The following is a 17,571-nucleotide window of genomic DNA, read 5'->3' on the forward strand; positions in this document are numbered from 1 at the left end:
TTCCCTAACACAGTTTAGCTCCAATAAACATTACAACGTTTAACATGGGCCCAAAGAACACATGGAAGTCATGACTAGTGGGATGTTATGCTATTATTCATAATTTGTGAGGTGTAAAAATTTTTGTTTTCCGATATAAGGAGATAGCGGGAGAAGGGAATATAATGTTCGAATCACATGAACTGAGAAACCACAAATGATATAATTATCACGGAACTATCACATAAATCAAGATAAAGAAATTAATAGGAAAAAAAATTTTTTATACAACAAAATGGGAGAGGGGATTTCAAGTTTTCTACCCTTTATTAATCTCTTCAATAAACATCAAATGGTGAAACTAAACCGCACATAAACATAATAATCATTCTCAGACCAACGATACAAAATCCTCAACTTTCCTTTTGTTAATACTAGTTAATTCCCAAAGCCTTCTAATTCTTAAAATAAATAAAAATAAAAATAAAAGAGAGAGCTAATAATTAAAGTATTAGCCGTACAAAAATTAAAATAAAGTAAAAAGCACACATCAATAATGAAAGACATAAACATTATACTCCACAACAGCATCGCCAGTTTTAAAGTCAATCGTGTGAGTATGAGCATGAGCATACCCACGTGCGAATCGGAAAAGCCCACTCCCACCAACGATAGGCATTTCCCTGACATCGGAGAACACAGTGTTGCGCCCCAACACACTAAGAGTGCTGCCATTATACTTGCCTTCAGTGAAAGCAAAGTTGAGCACCATTAACAACCCCAAGTCAGTTTGCGAAGCAGAAGCATAGATTCCTTGAGCTCTACCAACGGGTTTTGAGCTCAGCTGGGGCTTTACAGTCAAAGGGTCGTCGATCATCACAACGGCTCCGAAACCTGTGAATGATGTCTTTGTCATCGGAGCCTCGGCGACTCTCACCGCCGTGGCGTTTTTCCCACTGACTATGTCGTGGAAGTAGAAGTGGAGGTGGCTCAGTTTCTCACGCTTTAGACCGAGTTTAGCCGGAGATAAGATTCTTGAGAAGCCATGGTTTTTTTTGGCGGTGGTGAGGGTTGAGATAGAAAAAATGGTGAAGAGAATGAGGAGGACGGTGAGGAGGGTCTTGGTCTTGATCTTGGCCATGGTGAGGAATTTGGGGTTTGCTTCTTTGATTGTAAGGTTTAGAAATGAGCTTAGTTTGTGCCTAGCATCCTTTATATTGTGGTACGGACACCTTGAGTTTTGGGGAATTACGGTCCACCCCAAGCATTAGAAATATCATTTCGGACGTATGTCTTGCGCCACTCATGAGACCCGTGTCTCAATGTTACTGCAATATGCGTGGGTCTCATCAGTCACATGCGTCCCATGTGTGGGATCCATGTCAGTGAGATATAGATCTGGAAAAAACTCAGGTGCTTCAGGTGAAATATTTTCTTTTTCTCATATAAGGAGTGGGTTCCATGCGATAGTCCCTTATACATTTGGTATTTTAATCCTTCTAAGAGCATTAGTACTAAAGGTTGTAAAACCCCTCAAAATGCTATTTTATACCATAAACCTACAAAATTTTACCATTACTCAGTGTGGTAGTTGTAAAATATTTTACAACTTTGCTAAAGTACCATCTTATAAATAAGATGGTTATGTAGCAAGATGATATTTTTAAAAAATAAAATTTTATTTAGTTTTGGGTTTTATTTGAGTATTGAATTATATTATTTTATTGTGTAGATATATTATTTTAATGTGTTGTATGATAAAATAAAAGCTAAAATGTTGAATATATTGTAAAATGGTATAATATAATAGATAAAGTAACTTTTGAAATGGTAAAATTGAATATTTTTTAGAAACCAGATGCTAATACTCTAATAATAAAATATTCTAGATTTTGAGAGAAGGCTTATAAGGCATGCGTGGAGCGCTTCTCTAACTGATGTGAGACTAAGGGTGTCAAGCCTCAAAGAGGTGAAAATTCCAAAGACCACACTCGGGGACGAGGACAAATCCTTGCAGGCCTGGCTCCCAAAAGAGGACAATGAGCCGAGTGTGCAGAGAAAAAACCTCCACAATTATAATTTGGTCTACGGAAATTAACTGAATAAGTAATTTGTTGAATTTCTCAAACCTTCAGGGAAGAGGTGTTGTTTCCCTTAGATACAAAAGCTTAAGTGCAGTAAATTAGGTTTTCCAATTGAATTAAAGCACTTGGTTGCATTAACCAATAAAACACAAATGGTATTATCTTTTTTAAAAACAATCAAATTCAATCAAACCAACTATTTAAATTCAATTGGAGAATCTAACATATTGCACCAAAAATATTGTAAGTTGAAACTAAGTTTTATAATTAAGAGCATTCAAATTAGCTTATGCAATAATTTATATCTATTTTAGTATAAGAACCTATATTTTCTATTTCACAAAGCAACTTTTCAAAGACACTCACATCAGATTATCTATTATACAGTCTATCTTATTTAAATACTCATTTCTCATTATTTTTTTAATTATTGTCTTCATATATATATATATATATATATATAGAGAGAGAGAGAGAGAGAGAGAGAGAGAGAGAATATGATGAAACATGTATCTTTACACAACTTTTCATGGTCTTATGTGTATGAATTTTGGGTTCCTTATTTTACTATACAAGCACTAACTAATTGATTTTTTTGTCTGATGATAAAGAGCACAATCATCTAAAGTAAATGACATAAATTTAAACTCTAAAAAAATAATAAATAAAAAAATAAGCACGGATGCAAGTGCTTTTACCCTATATATATTCTATTATTGTTGTTACTTGTGTAGCACAGGGTTTATTTTAGGAACGGTATGTTTTAGGCAGAAAAAGAAACTTAAAGGAAAAAGTTAAAGTTAAAAACAAATCATTATCATGGGTTGAGCATTAAGCACGGGCAAAAATGCCTGTGTGAAAGAAAGAATAAAAAGTAGAGAAAGAATGTTTTACGCATTGTCTAAGTTTGGAATCATTTAAAATCACCATAAAAGGCATACTTGTGGTCCTCTCAGAAAATTCTTCAGAACGGTCTATTTAATACACCCATACGTGGTCAATTAAAAAGAGAATTAGTCAATGACACAACATTTTACAGTTAGTTAATTACCAAAAGTTTATGATTTAAACTTTAAAGAGTTTTTTCGTTTTTTTCTTTTCTTTTTCTCGGGATCTTCTGATATATTAAAGTCCCCATTTATTAAGTGACACCATGCCAACGCACACATGACATATAGATATGCATGATATTAAAAATTACAATGTACTTTGTAGTCAAAGTTGTAGTGAAGATCATCATACACCGTAGATATGATGATCACTCACAAATATAAATTTTTGTAGGATAGGTTGAGGCAAAAGTCAAGATTCAAGTATTGAGGAGGGAGATTTACACACATAATTTAGATTATATTAGAATAGGATTTTTGTCTCAAATAAAAAAATTTTAGTAAAAAAATAGTTATTCAGCACAATAAAATCTTACCATGCTTTTATGAAGGAAACATTATAAGTTAAAATTCTATTGTAATTATGTAAGAAATAATAATAATAATAATAAGGCACTAGTTGAGATGTACCATAAGACAATAAATAAAATAAAATAAAATATTACACGTGGCCCATCACAACTCATAACAAGATTATTGTGAGATTTTGTTGTCTCCATAAATTTTCTTTAAAAAAAATGGTAACTACATCAAACGCATCCGAGATTAAAAGTTCAAACTTCATTTTTTTAACACGAATTGAGCTCAAGCTCATCATCAAGTTGTATTACACATTAAAATTTGTTTCATTCTTTTATTGAAGCTAAAACTTGTTCACAAATTATTTGATCAACTTATACTTTTTCCATATATTTAGACCGGAAGACTAAATTTTTTTAACCCCTTATATCTATGCTAATAATATACAATTATATTGTATAAACTAATTAAATAGAAAATTTTTAATTACAGACTTTCTTACAAAATACGCTTTTATATTTATTTGTAACTTATAACTAAACTTTATACTCAAGAGCTAAGCACAGGCTTAAGTTTGACAGATTTATTAAATAATCAAACATAAATTTTATTTTTTTTTTTTTTTTGACAAGTTGAGAGTTCAATTCATTTACCCTTATATATATATTAAGGCTTAATGATTTTTTTAAGGTTATCTTTGATAATGTGCTGCACTAAATAGTAATTATGATTAATGAGTTGAAGAAGACAGTTTGCCCGGAAAGTGAAGGAAGAGATGTTCAAGCAGTACGAGACACGCAAAGACAATAATGTGCTTTCTCAAAAGTAAATTTGGGCCCTAAAATTATGTGGAATCATCATAATGTTTTTTTGCTAGATATAGTCCATTTTCCTTTTTTCTTTTTTTTGTAGATGGATATGTGGATTGTGGAGTCATCATAATTGCTTTTAAATAGTTTCACTAATACATGCGATAGGCTCCAAGTTGGGTAAAATCAGCCTAAGTATTTTGTTGCAGAACAAAATTCCAAAGAATAAATCTGCAAATAATAGTGCAGGGAAATTTAAAAGATAGACTCCTATTATATAACTACTAGTACATCCAAATAATTTCTAGTGAAAAAGAAAGAGAAAAAAGAAAAAAAGGCCCTACTTGCCCTTTGCCTTGGGGATAGGGGGAGGAGGACCGAGGACCTTAGCAAGTTCAATGTTTGGGGTCAATAGCTAATATTAAATATGGATTCATATCTGAATTTATGGTCAATTGAATTGATGGATGAGCAAGTGGATTCTGAGTCTTTCAATTCTTAGTCAATATAGGGGTATTAAATACAGATTGGGGTCCATATAATTGATGGCAAGTGAAAAATAATTGGATGCTAAAATTTCCTTGTGAGAGGTAACCTGCCCACTTTTAGAAGAAATTTTGTTGGCATTAGAAACAACGGTCCAATTGAATATAAAGTGAAAAGTAAAGGGAATTGGGCCAATTCGCACTAGCCAGTATTGGAAATTTGGAGTTATGTGCCTGTTGTAAAAGAATGAATGAAGGGGCATATGAAGGTCCGCCACGTTTAAGGATTGTCTATGTTCTAAAATGCCTTCGTCAAGATTTGTTTTCTAGCTTTATGCTTTCACTATTCATTATGTTATTATTAATTGATGATGCAAAGTGTTTCCCAAAAAGAAAAATAATAATAATAATAATAATTGGCGATGAAAAGAATTTTGGTGGTTCACTCTTTTAAACGTGTTTTGAAAGACTTGTCAAAAATGTTATTATTAATTGATGATGCAAAAAATCTTAATTGCTAATACAAAGAATTTTGGTGGGTCACTCTTTCAAATGTGTTTTAAAAGAGCTATCAAAAATTACAAGTTAACTTAGAATGATAATAGTGTGATATCAATCAAAACTCTTCTGATATTCAAATTAATATTAATAGTAATAGAATTTTAAAAAGAGTAATTTGTTCTCTAAACTTTACACCATATTTCAATTTAGTCTCTAACCTTTCAATTATGTCAATTTAATCCCTAACTTTTTAATGGCGTGTCAATTTAGTCTCTGATGTTATATCTTAGATGAAAATTACTGACATGACAAACGGCCAAAATAAAATTTAAGTTTATTGTCTCATCAACGTAAGCTAATTTTTTGTTTCGACCATTAGACACGTCATAAATTTTCATCCAAAAGATAACGATAGGGCCTAAATCGATACGATACTAAAAGGTTATGGACCAAATTGACACAATTGAAAGATTAGGGATCAAATTGAAATATAGTGCATAGGATAAGGACTAAATATGTAGTTTACCCAATTTAAAAGTGTATCAATGTGAGAAATCATAGATACAATTTTCTCATTCTTAGCTGTGGAGATGTATGGTGCTTATATAGAGCTTTTGCTAACCATTACTCCCCATGATTTCAACCATTGCTTATAATTAAGGTGTGAACTGTGAAAGGTATGGCTACAATTGTGGGCGAAGGCCAAGCAATTTTTTTTTTTTTTTAATTTATAGATACAACAGAAGTTAATCTATAGTGTCTATTCCATTATAATTGTTCTTATCATCAGAGTAAGATTTGGTGTAAGCAGAGTTTAAATCTCAAATTTTTTATTCGATAATAAAAAAATTTACTAGTTAAATTAATTAGAATCCACATACCTCGAGAGTCATGTCTACATTTAAGGAAAGTGGGTTGAATACAATAACAGATTATGCCTTTCCAACTTGATGATGACCATCCTTCCTTGCTTTGTTTATACAAAAGTGGACAAGACCTTTTGTACGATTGAAAGTAGATGATCTATGCTCATCAGTTACCCCTCATTCCAAGGTCGTTCATCCATCCAACTAAACGAGCCTTTGAGTGCCAAGCGTCATGGATTGGGGGTATTTTATTAATTTCATGTTGCCCCATTTTTTCAACTATCTCATTAACTGTGACGACAGTTTGGCAACTTTTTGCCACGTGTCACTTTTTTTTGACACAAAACGGCTCGACCTCTAGGTTGCTTGAGTGAAATTTTGAATTTTGTCACAAAATGACAATCACATTGTGCTTTACTTTTCATTTTCACACATCCGCGAGAATATTGGTGATATTACTTCTCAGAGTTCCATCTTTATCCTTAGGCGACCTCCCAACTCCAACATTCTTTCTCTGGTGATTATCTATCTTCCTTCCTAGCTTTGTTGCTTTATTAGTTCTGGCTACATGGGACCCCACTGGCTACCCCTAAGCTTTATGTTCATTAGGTTTTGTTTCTTCGTAAAGAGATACTGTACGTGTTCATCAACACAAAAATAATCTCATTACTAATTACTATATATATAAAGCACCCAATTCAAAAGAAATTATTACTCCATGTTAACCCTTAAAAAAATTACAAAAAATATATATAATTTTTTGTCAATCTAATCATGCTGAAATTATATAGTATTTAAATCGATATCTTTTAAAGAGATTTTGTTTATAGGATTACTGGTTTGAACAAAAAATCTAACCAATATTGATACGATATAGCATTTATAACTTTGATTTATATGACATGATTGAAGAGGTCAAATGTCAAAATTTCCTAGCAAGTTCAAGTTAAAAATTAGGCAAAAATGCAAAACTGACCCTCTAACTTTCACCGTTTTTCATTTCAGTCATCTAACTTTTAGTTTTGTCAATTTAGTCCTCTAACTTTCAATTTTTGTCAATTCAAAACTCCGTTACAACTCAGTTAGTGACTGCCGTTAGAACTCCTGAAACGACGCCGTTTTGTAGATTTTTTTTTTTTAAAAAAAATAAATTCAAAATTAAAAGAAAATAAGAAAAATCTTTATAAAATAAAATAAAGATTAAGGGGATCGTGATACACTACATCCGAGGCTAGTACAAGATCGAAGTCTCGCCCAATCAAATTCACATCATCGGCCTCTCCCCACCTCAACGGCACCACATGGACAGTCCCACCGTTCGCGGCCAAAACAGCGGTGTTCGCTTCAGCGTTGAACTGGAGGTTCGTGATGATGTGTGGGAGGTTGATGACCGTGACATTAGCACCAAGAGTAGTGGCTGCGGCAATTCCAACTAGGCCGGTTTCAAATCCAAGCTTGAGGATATTAAGACTGCGACGTTGGTCGAGGAGTGTGGAAGACAAGGGACTATTGCTAGGGTCATAGCGGTGGTGATCTAGGAGGGTGACGAGAGTGGTTGTTGCGGGCCAGAGTTGGAACGAAAGGCCTTGCGATGGGAGTTGCTTGATCACCACCGTTCAGTCGATCGAACGGACGTAATGTTGCTGTGGTTGTTTTGTTTTGATTCAAGGGAAGGGGAACTACGACGTCGCTCCCCTTAATTTTATTTTTTTTTTAGATTTTTCTTATTTTCTTTTAATTCCGAATTTATTTATTTATTTAAAAAAAAAAACACACACACACACACACACACACTCTCTCTCTCTCTCTCTCTCTCTCTCTCTCTCTCTCTCTCTCTCTCTCTACAAAATGGCATGGTTTCAAGAGTTCTAACGGCAACCATTAACTGAGTTATAACAGAGCCCTGAATTGACAAAAATTAAAAGTTAGAGGACTGAAATGAAAAACGATGAAAGTTAGAGAGTCAATTTTGTATTTTTGCCTAAGAATTATCATGCTTGGATGAAGTCTATGCTGCTGTTATTGTTGATTTTCTTTTCTTTTCTTTTAAAAGATACAATGAGATTTGAACCTATGGTTTCTTTTCCATGATAATTGTTGATTGTTCTTTATTATCAAGTCAAGACACCTATTGATTTTTTGTATAAACAAGATTCAAACATAAGTCTCTTATTCAATTATAAGAAACTTTACCATGTGAGCTAACTATAACCCACAAATCTATTTTGTTTTAGTAGTTATACGCTTAAATAAACAACTACTGCATTATCTAATTACCAATGGGTTTAGTATGTTCTACTCTCCACATTCATTGTGACTATCGAACTATAAAAAGAAAAAGAAAAAGCTTTAATATGATCTGATTCTACTTGCCATTTGCAGATAATAAACATTTAAGGATTTAGGTTGGCAATATTTATTGCTACCACTAATTAATTAATTCCCCCCACCCCCCAATTATAAAAAGAAAAAATGATTAATCAATTAACCCTAATTCATTCAAGACAAAGTTTAGTTACAAAATTAGTTATAAGATAAGACTACAACTTTATTCAATAAAATAAATATTACTACATATTTCAAAAATCTAACCATTGAATTACATATTTTTTACATTCTTAATACACATGTCAAATTTTGTATCGATCAGATATTATTTACTATATGATTTATAAGCTTATATTTTATGCATAATTTTAAACTATAAAAACTTGTAATTTAAATAATTTATCGATACCATAGCTATTAATTTTTAATTTTCTATAAATTTTGCAAGCATGAAAAATATAATAAGAATGTGTAATCCAATGGTGGATTTGTCAAAATTTACCTCTAATAAAAAAATATTGAGTAAGATTATAGCCTTAAACTACAACTAATTTTGTAGCTAAACTTTGTCCATTCAATAAACTATGTAGTTCTTTGGTAAAAATTATTTGTGATGTGGTCTTATGACTGAACCAAATTATTTCTCCCCTTAATCCACTCAACCAATCTATTCTATTGTCCTTATTCAAAAAAAAAAAATCTATTCTACTCCATTGTGCCTTATTTGTTTTAGAACCTATAATACACTGCACCTAGGGAACAATTTAACCCAACCATAAGGCGTGCATCTATTGCCTTGCAATTGCAGAGCAAGATTAGAATAGCAGCCAGGAATTGTGGCACAAGTTTAGGCTCTTGGACATAAAAATTTGGGAAAGAATCAAGAAACTTTTGAGACCCCCAAACATGAAAAAAAGAGAGATCAGAGAGAGAGAGAGGGATGAGCAATGTGCAAAAACAATTCAATGCCAAGTTGAACAAAAAGGAGAATAGTGACAATCATCATGCCGGAAATCTCCCACAAGTCGAAAGCATTAAGGGCCTAAGATTATTCATGTAAATGGCATTACTCTCAGAACTTGGGGCCATTTTCTAATTGGGGGCCCTAGGCAATGGCCTAAGCCTATGAGCCAGCCCTAACTCTCAAACCTTGAAAACATGCCATACTCCAGCAAGCTGACCTCACTAGACTGTTATTTCTTTTGCTGTCAAATAATTAAATTTACAAAAAAAAAAAAAAAAAAAAAAAGTTAGTCTGCTCATCTGCTACTATTTAGTTTAGTCTGCTCATCTGCTACTATAAAACTAACATCTCTTTAGCTAACCACACAGGTTGCACTTCTCACTTTCCCTTTGCATCTCATAATGCCGATTAGAAAGCTCTATTGTCAATCAACCTCAGTAGCCATATCCTGGGAAAAAAAATTTTAAAAAAAAAGACATTTAGTCAGTACCAACTTTTGAAAGGGAGAAGCAGCGGAACATTGGCAGAGTTAATGGTTTCAAATTAGCAACTACAGACCTGAGTTGTCCATGGGGTTGCCAGCAGGCACTTGTTCAGGCTCCTTGATTTCAACAACTACACAATCTGACATCAAGAATGTTTTTGCTACTGAGGAAGCATGCTCAAGGCAACATCTAACCACCTGAAGTAAGAGAATGTAAAGTTTCAGAATTAAAGCTTCAAGAGTTACCAGACTTTCAAAAAAATGACAAGTAATAATTGACTTGATCAACATGCGTCTTTGAACCCAGTAAACCCACATGCTAACTAAACCGCTCACATATTTAAACAGATACCACAAAAGGAAGGGTCATATCAATACTTGAACCATCCATGTAGTAAACACCAATTCACTTGATCAACATGCATCTTGGAACCCAGTAAACCCACATGCTAACTATACCAAAAGAACTGAAGCTAAACCACTCACATATTTAAAAACAGATACCACAAAAGAAGGGTCATATCAATACTCAAAACAGAAGGAATAACAAAATCCTTATTTTCTATTTCTATTTCTATTGTTAACAATAAACATAAAAGCAATGGATACAAAATAGACCCCATTCTCCTCAATGAAATTGGGCATTAGAGCAGGAACATGAATTTAGGAGAGAAAACCAAGACCTCCAAGACACTGTCAGAAGGTACTCTACCATCACTTCATATGATTGTGCATTCATAACACATTAGCAAGATACTGGCATGTATTTCATCATGAATTGCTTAAAGTTCAACTACCAAAACCTTCCAAAATGGGAACATGAAATGCAGGTCAAAACCATCTCATGCTTCTCTTGTAAAGTTCTATATGGGTACTCACCTTAGTTGGATCAATAATTCCGGCAGCCATTAAATCTTCATATTTTCCTGTGGCCGCATTATATCCATATTTAAAATTGTCACTGGAAAGCACCTAAAGAAAACAATATACCATCAGTACAATACATCATAAAAATAAACTCGAGAGAACAAAATGACAAGAATGGTAAGAATACCTTCTCGCTAACCACGCTTCCATTAACACCAGCATTCTTGGCAATCAATTTCAAAGGGTAACTCAAAGCTCTTTTGACAATATCTGCTCCAACCTGCAATTAATCCAAACAGCTTCAGCCTAAAAAGCTATCCAAAGAGGTCAAAAGAACATGCTGCGTCATTTTAAATTTAACAATATCTACAAATTGGTGAGATTTCAACCAAGTTTATGACTACTAAAGCTTTAGACATGACTTCCACAATTTTACCAAAGCCAAGACTTGAACCTTCAGTAAATAGCTTACCTTTTCTTCATCATTGTCAAGGCTGTCCCTGATAGCATCCACCTTTGATGCAAGTCTGAGCAGGGTGCATCCACCGCCGACTACAATACCTTCCTCAACAGCAGCCTGGAAATCATTGAAATTGTAAACTGATAAGGGACTTACCTTTAACCTAAAACCTATTTGTACTGGTGTACTTTCCAATTGTAACATATATTACCTTTGTTGCATTAAGAGCATCTTCGACTCTCAGTTTCTTTTCTTTGAGCTCTGTCTCAGTTTGTGCACCAACCTTGTGTTCAGTAGGAAGTTGAAAAATTCAGATTTTCACTCAACCCAAAAAATAAAAAAAATAAAAATCACGGATGATAATTACAACTTGCTATTGGTAACTTACCTGGATCACAGCAACTCCACCTGACAATTTTGCAATCCTTTCATTCAGTTTTTCCTTCTCGTAATCTTGCTCTGCAGCCTGCATGAGAATGTCAACTTAATTGGCCTAGAAACAGTCAAAATGAACCCCACACACCCTGTTTATTTATGTGAGAGAGAGGACGGAAGATAGATACCTCAATAAGATTTCTAATCTGCGCAACTCTCTTGTTTACTGCTTCCTGTGTGCTTCCATCACCGACAATTGTAGCAGTATCCTTGGTAAGCACCACCTTAGAAGCATGGCCAAGTACCTCCTTCTCAGCTTTGTCTAACGTAAGCCCCACCTCTTCCCTGATTACAGTTCCTGCAAGCCAGATGAAGAAAGCTCTCAATATGTGACAAAAATAGCACTGAAGAATACACTGAAACAGTGAAACACTTGACGGTTTAATATAGAGCAACCAGGAAGGAATAGAACCAGAGAAAGGTTAACCCAAAAGAGAAGATGATGTGAACATACCTCCAGTGAGAATAGCAATGTCATCAAGGTACTGGCTCTTGCGCTCTCCAAAACCAGGAGCTTTCAGTGCAGCAATCTTCAGAGCACCCCTCAGCTTGTTCACAACCAAAGTTGCTAGAGCTTCTTGTTCAATGTCTTCTGCAATTAACACAATTGGGTATCCACCTCTGATAGCATCCTCAAGCACGTTAATAAGATCCCTTGCATTTGTTATTTTCTTATCAACAAGAAGCAACTGCATTAAAACATGCACACATCAATTAGCAAAGCCAACATATATTACTGCCGATGTCAATATTTGCGGGAGGGATAAACTCATAAAAGCCAAAAATACAAAACAGGTCAGCTTTGATAGAATTCACACCTTGCAATTATCATATTCAACTGCCATTTTCTCACTATCTGTGACAAAGTAAGGTGAAATGTAACCACGATCAAATTGCATTCCTTCAACAACATAAAGGCTGTTCTCAGCACTTTTTCCCTCTTCTAGGGTCACCACACCCTTACGACCCACCTTACTCATGGCTTCAGCTATCATATTTCCTACTTCATAGTTGTTTCCGGCACTAACTGTTGCTACATCAGCCAGCTCGCTGTCTTCAACCTGCAGCCCGATGTCATTGTTATTAAGAGACATTATTAGAAACTGACTAAACCACGCACAAAAAATATGGTGGGACACAATCTTGATGCTTGAAACCAGAAAACTCAATTAGACATACATTACCTCCTTTGACATCAACTTAAGCTCAGACACAAGAGCTTTTGTGGTCTTCTCAATGCCTCGAGTAATTAAAACAGGGTTTGCACCAGCAGCTACCACCTGGAATTTTAAATCATTTTGATGAGATTGGGAAATCATCACTGATTAAAAAAATTTTGAAAAAAAACATTTTCTTTATCTTTCTACTATGTTCCTATTTCCTAAATGAAGAGAGAGAAATGAAAAATAGGGAACAAAGATAATATGGCTTTCTCTTCATTGTTGTCTCTTTTATGAAGTGACCTAAACAGGATTTTTTGACATTTTCAAACAAGATAGTGCCCCATAAATCAAAATACAAACCTTGACACCCTCAGCAATAAGACCTTGTGCGAGAACAACAGACGTTGTTGTTCCATCACCAGCCAAATCATTAGTCTTTGCAGCCGCTTGCCTCACTAACTTAGCACCAATGTTCTCAACTGGGTCCTCCAACTCAACCTTCAGAGGGGAGAGACCAAATACATCAATATCTTGCACAAGATGGTATTGGTTTCATAATAGATTGAGCAAAAAAAATACATACAAGGGAGAAATTGTAAAAAGATGAATACCATTGCATAAAAGTTTATTCATCAGAATTTTGCTAGGCATATTAAGTTCATTTGATCCTTGGTTTCAACAATAATGGAAATCTAAGTATCTAACACCAACAAATTCCAACTAAAAAAGGAAATATCTTTTTTGAAGTTCAATAAACAAGCTTAGCACCATAAAAAAAGAATAGAAACTAACCTCTTTAGCCACAGTAACACCATCGTTAACAATTTTTGGGGAGCCATACTTGCTTTCCAGAACAACATTCCGTCCTTTTGGACCAAGAGTAACCCCAACTAAATCCGCAAGCTTGTTCACACCAGTCTGAAACAAAACAAGTGATAGATTGTAGAAACTAGGAAAAACAAATTACAAAAGTCAAAAACCCATCGCAATAAATCAACACCCAACATAGTCTTAATGAGAAACTCACTTGAAGCTTCTTAATAGCTGAGCCGTCCTTGTTGAAATGCAATTCCTTTGCCATGGCACAAATCTTGGGAGAGCGATTTCTTTGTGACATCACATTTTGTCTCCTAGCAAATGAGAACGAAGAAATGGAAGCAGAAGATGATAACTTGTCTGAAGAAGAAGCAAATTTCTTGTCCATAACACGGCAACCTGGAGCAGCCAAGGAGCCAACTGAAGACATGGCTGTAAAAGTTGACGCCATCTGCTCCTCAAAAGCTGAAATAAAAAATAACCATTATTGTCTTGGTAATCTCAAACACATAAAATAAAGATACTCCATCAAGAGACCAAAGAAGGTATTACAACAAATCATGAGAGAGAAAGAAGGGAGAAACTCTAAAAGAAATCAATTAATCAATCAATAACAATGACCAAAGGCAGCTCATGTAGAAGCAAATGAGACTTCCTCCCAGTCAAATAATTCAAGCATGATATCAAACCCATCACACACTTTTAACTTGAAATCTTCATAATGAAGCAGAATTTTGGAAGATTAGTCAACAACATATAGCTTGACAGGACCCATACTTGTCATTTGGATTATAATATGCTCTCAAAAGAGTTCTATATTTTTTACAAATTTATAACCATAAAAAACTTTCCCAGCTGGAGTAGGTAATTTCAGACCAGAAAAGCTATGATCTTTGAATTGGTTCAATGCTGAACCAATAAAAATCTTTTTTTCGATAAACAAGGGTATCCAGACCTCTTCGAATATCTGACTATTCCTTTGGGCATGTACAATCCCCTCATCCCACACACACCGAGTTATTACAGGGAGAAATCCCTTAAGGGTGGCCCCAAGATGCTGGCAAGAGGTTTTGAATCCAGAATCTCATGGATATCATGAGACCTTAAGGCTCCATTTGGGAGTTCACAAGGAAATGGAATGGAATGATCATAAGGGAATGAAAATGAATGAAATGGAATGGAATGTATTTAAATAAGGGAAAAGAATGGAATGGAATTAAGTAACCTTGATTGAATATTTTAAAATAAAGAAATGAAAATGAATGGAATGTAAGTAATCTTATTTGAGAACAACATGGAGAAAATGGAATGGAATCATTTTATGACAATATTACTATTAGATCTCTGTTTTAAAATAAAGGGTTGAATATATAGAGGTATTTTAGGAGTTTTAGTAAAAAAATAATTAAATCTAATTTCATTCCCTCTCATTCCTCCCAATTTCGGGGGGAACAAAAATTTGAGATTTTAAGGGAATAGAAAGGAATGAGTATTCCCTCCTACTCATTCCATTCCCTCCCACTTAAACTCCAAAACAAGGGAATGGGTTTTCCATTCCCTCCATTAAAACTCCAAAACAAGAAAAGAGAAGAATATTCTAAAATTATTTTTTTCATTCATTTCCAGTCCATTCCATTCTCTCCTCCCAAACGAGGTCTAAAAACCACTTAGCCAACCCCTTGAGGTTAAGATAACATAAAAATATAAGTTTCCCAGGACATAAAAGGCATAATTGTGAGCCCTAACAACTTTTAGAGCAGACTCCAACTGTCCTAGAATATCTAACAACAAACACAGCAAGATCTCCAGTACAAGAATTCAGAGATAGCATGGTTTGATACTCACATTAATGGAATTCGTCAACTTGCCCTGCATTTGGAGAGAGAGGAACAATCAAAGTTTCGAGGACACAGAGAGAGCTATGCCTAATCTCAAATTATTTTTCTTTCAAACTTTGTTGGACTGGATATCAGCTCTGCATTGTCAGCCTTTATGTTCTGTTTTTTATTTTATAGATTCATGTAATTTGCGTGTTTGATTATTTAGTCCCCAACCGTATACTTGGGAGACTCTTTTAATGAAATCAATAAATTGCATTACTTATCAAAAAAGAGAAGAAGATGGAATTCATCAACTTCATTAAGAAAAAGAATAATACTTCAATAAACTATAGAGATAATAATACTTCAATAAACCTCTTCAGTTACATGATTCCATGTTGGATCACACTTTCCCCTCACAAAAATTTTACAAATGGCCAAAGCACACAGGAAGTGTACTAAGCTGGCAAGAGAACAAAAACAAAAATAAGAAATATAAAGACTACCTCTTTAAAAAAGAAAATTCCCCAAAGGATTTGCCCACCCAAACAAGGTTTGGAGGAAATACATCTTTAAGTCTCAAATCGACCTCTTGGTTCCTTCAAATGTCCGTGCATTCCTCTCCCTCCATATACCCCACATCAAAAATGAGGAACAATATTCCAAATACCCTCACAAATGTATTATTATTAGACCCAATTGTAGAAGCATGATGTGGAAGCAAAATCCATTTCACTCAAAAATTGCAGACCAACAACAACCATTTCACCAACAAATAATTCCCAAAAAAATGAACGATTTATCAAATTTAAAAGAAGGGCAAATTACAACTTACTTTTGATTTGGCCGAAATTTAAGTTGCCTACCTACGGTTTGAAATTTGACATTTTACCCAATTGAAATTAGCTCAATTAGAGTTCTGTAACCCACATCTATTAAAAACATGGCTAAATATGTAATTTGCTCCACTTTTATGTCTCTCCCCTCCAAAAACACAAAAAACATAAACATACAAGATCAAATAAGATAAAAAATAATCCAGGAGAACACTTGCATCATAGGATTTCAAACCACAAGTAAGTAACTTAAATTTCGGTCAAACCCTAGGTGGGTAAAGTATCAAATTTCAAACCACAAGTTGGTAACTTAAATTTCAACCAAACCACAAATGCGTAAATTGTAATTTGCCCTTAAAAGAATAAGGTTGTGTACCAAGTAAATAAATCTATTAAGCACTAATCACAAAGCGTGCATCCCTTATTAAGTATTAATCACTGAGTATACAAAGTACTGATGTCTTAAGTACAAATTACAAAGTGTGCATCCCCAACAAAAAATGAACAATCTCACCCTCCAGTTTCTAGCAATCTGGGTTCCAATTATTAATTTCCCGGTATATCTTAAGCACATACAGAGATAATGGGCAGTGTTAATTATATTCACATGACATGGTTGAAGCACCAAAATATTAGTATCAGATTAAATAATCTTGCACTTCAAGAAAAAACCCAATATTTTTCATATGCCCAATTTCCCATAGAGAAAATGAAATGCCAACCGCTACAAATACATTTGTAAATGCTCATTATCAGTGAAGATTCCACCACCTCCTCAACAACACAAAGTTTCTCATATTAAGACCAAAATGCAATGCAAGTCAAAAGCATACAAATCATATTCAGCAAATGGTAAATAGTGGGATATTTGAATTGAAGTTGAAGTGTGTATGAGAAGCCAAAGCAAAGAAAAGAGAGGAAATTCCTTACAGTCGAAACCCTAATTCCTTTGAAGCTGCGAAGATGAAAGTTGAAGAGAGAGTTGAGAGTAGGGTTTGGAAATGGATTGGGGTTGAAGAGTGAGACGGCATAGGAAACGACAGAGTTTTTATTCTGGAACAAAACCACGTCGTTTTTTGTCTGAGGAAACGACGCAGAGGCGTCATAACCGGCCGAACGGGTGTTATTTATATCAGACGGTCCTGATTCATCAAAAGCCTTAAGATAAAACTGAGATAAAAAGTGGTGTGGGAAAATAGTAGATAATTTAAACAAAAAGCTAGCTTGTAATAAATTGTCAAACACACTTATTATTTCACATTTTG

The 17,571-nt window shown here is 34.2% G+C and overlaps 2 protein-coding genes across 3 annotated transcripts; both read right to left on the reverse strand.

Moving 5' to 3' along the window:
* Positions 1–285: 285 nt before the first annotated feature.
* Positions 286–1,265, reverse strand: LOC115952345 (dirigent protein 22-like). The gene has a single exon (XM_031069503.1). It carries the CDS (start codon positions 1,118–1,120, stop codon positions 530–532), a length of 591 nt encoding a protein of 196 aa, XP_030925363.1. The 5' UTR covers positions 1,121–1,265; the 3' UTR covers positions 286–529.
* An 8,143-nt stretch (positions 1,266–9,408) lies between these two features.
* Positions 9,409–17,342, reverse strand: LOC115952989 (chaperonin 60 subunit beta 2, chloroplastic). 2 transcript variants are annotated; one of them, XM_031070387.1, is made up of 15 exons: positions 17,237–17,342; positions 13,862–14,115; positions 13,627–13,752; positions 13,195–13,332; positions 12,856–12,951; positions 12,490–12,732; positions 12,126–12,360; positions 11,800–11,969; positions 11,625–11,702; positions 11,448–11,519; positions 11,249–11,353; positions 10,964–11,056; positions 10,789–10,881; positions 9,984–10,107; positions 9,409–9,873 (listed from the first exon to the last, which is right to left on the reverse strand). In XM_031070387.1, exons 2-15 carry the CDS (start codon positions 14,099–14,101, stop codon positions 9,860–9,862), a joined length of 1,827 nt encoding a protein of 608 aa, XP_030926247.1. In that variant the 5' UTR covers positions 14,102–14,115; positions 17,237–17,342; the 3' UTR covers positions 9,409–9,859. The 2 variants fall into 2 exon arrangements, with proteins under 2 accessions (XP_030926247.1, XP_030926248.1); XM_031070388.1 differs by lacking the exon at positions 17,237–17,342 and adding an exon at positions 15,977–16,121.
* Positions 17,343–17,571: the final 229 nt, after the last annotated feature.

Source organism: Quercus lobata, chromosome 7 (assembly GCF_001633185.2).
Source record: "Quercus lobata isolate SW786 chromosome 7, ValleyOak3.0 Primary Assembly, whole genome shotgun sequence".
Classification (NCBI taxonomy): Eukaryota; Viridiplantae; Streptophyta; class Magnoliopsida; order Fagales; family Fagaceae; genus Quercus; species Quercus lobata.

Bases quoted from the DNA above. Each gene is read 5' to 3' on its own strand.
- LOC115952989 (XM_031070387.1), bottom strand. From the start codon at position 14,101: ATGGCGTCAACTTTTACAGCCATGTCTTCAGTTGGCTCCTTGGCTGCT. The intron at 11,970-12,125 runs GTATGTTCACAT...TCTGGCTTGCAG, and splicing joins CATTGCTATTCTCACTGGAG to GAACTGTAATCAGGGAAGAG. The intron at 11,354-11,447 runs GTAATATATGTT...AATGATTTCCAG, and splicing joins ATGCTCTTAATGCAACAAAG to GCTGCTGTTGAGGAAGGTAT.
- LOC115952345 (XM_031069503.1), bottom strand. From the start codon at position 1,120: ATGGCCAAGATCAAGACCAAGACCCTCCTCACCGTCCTCCTCATTCTC.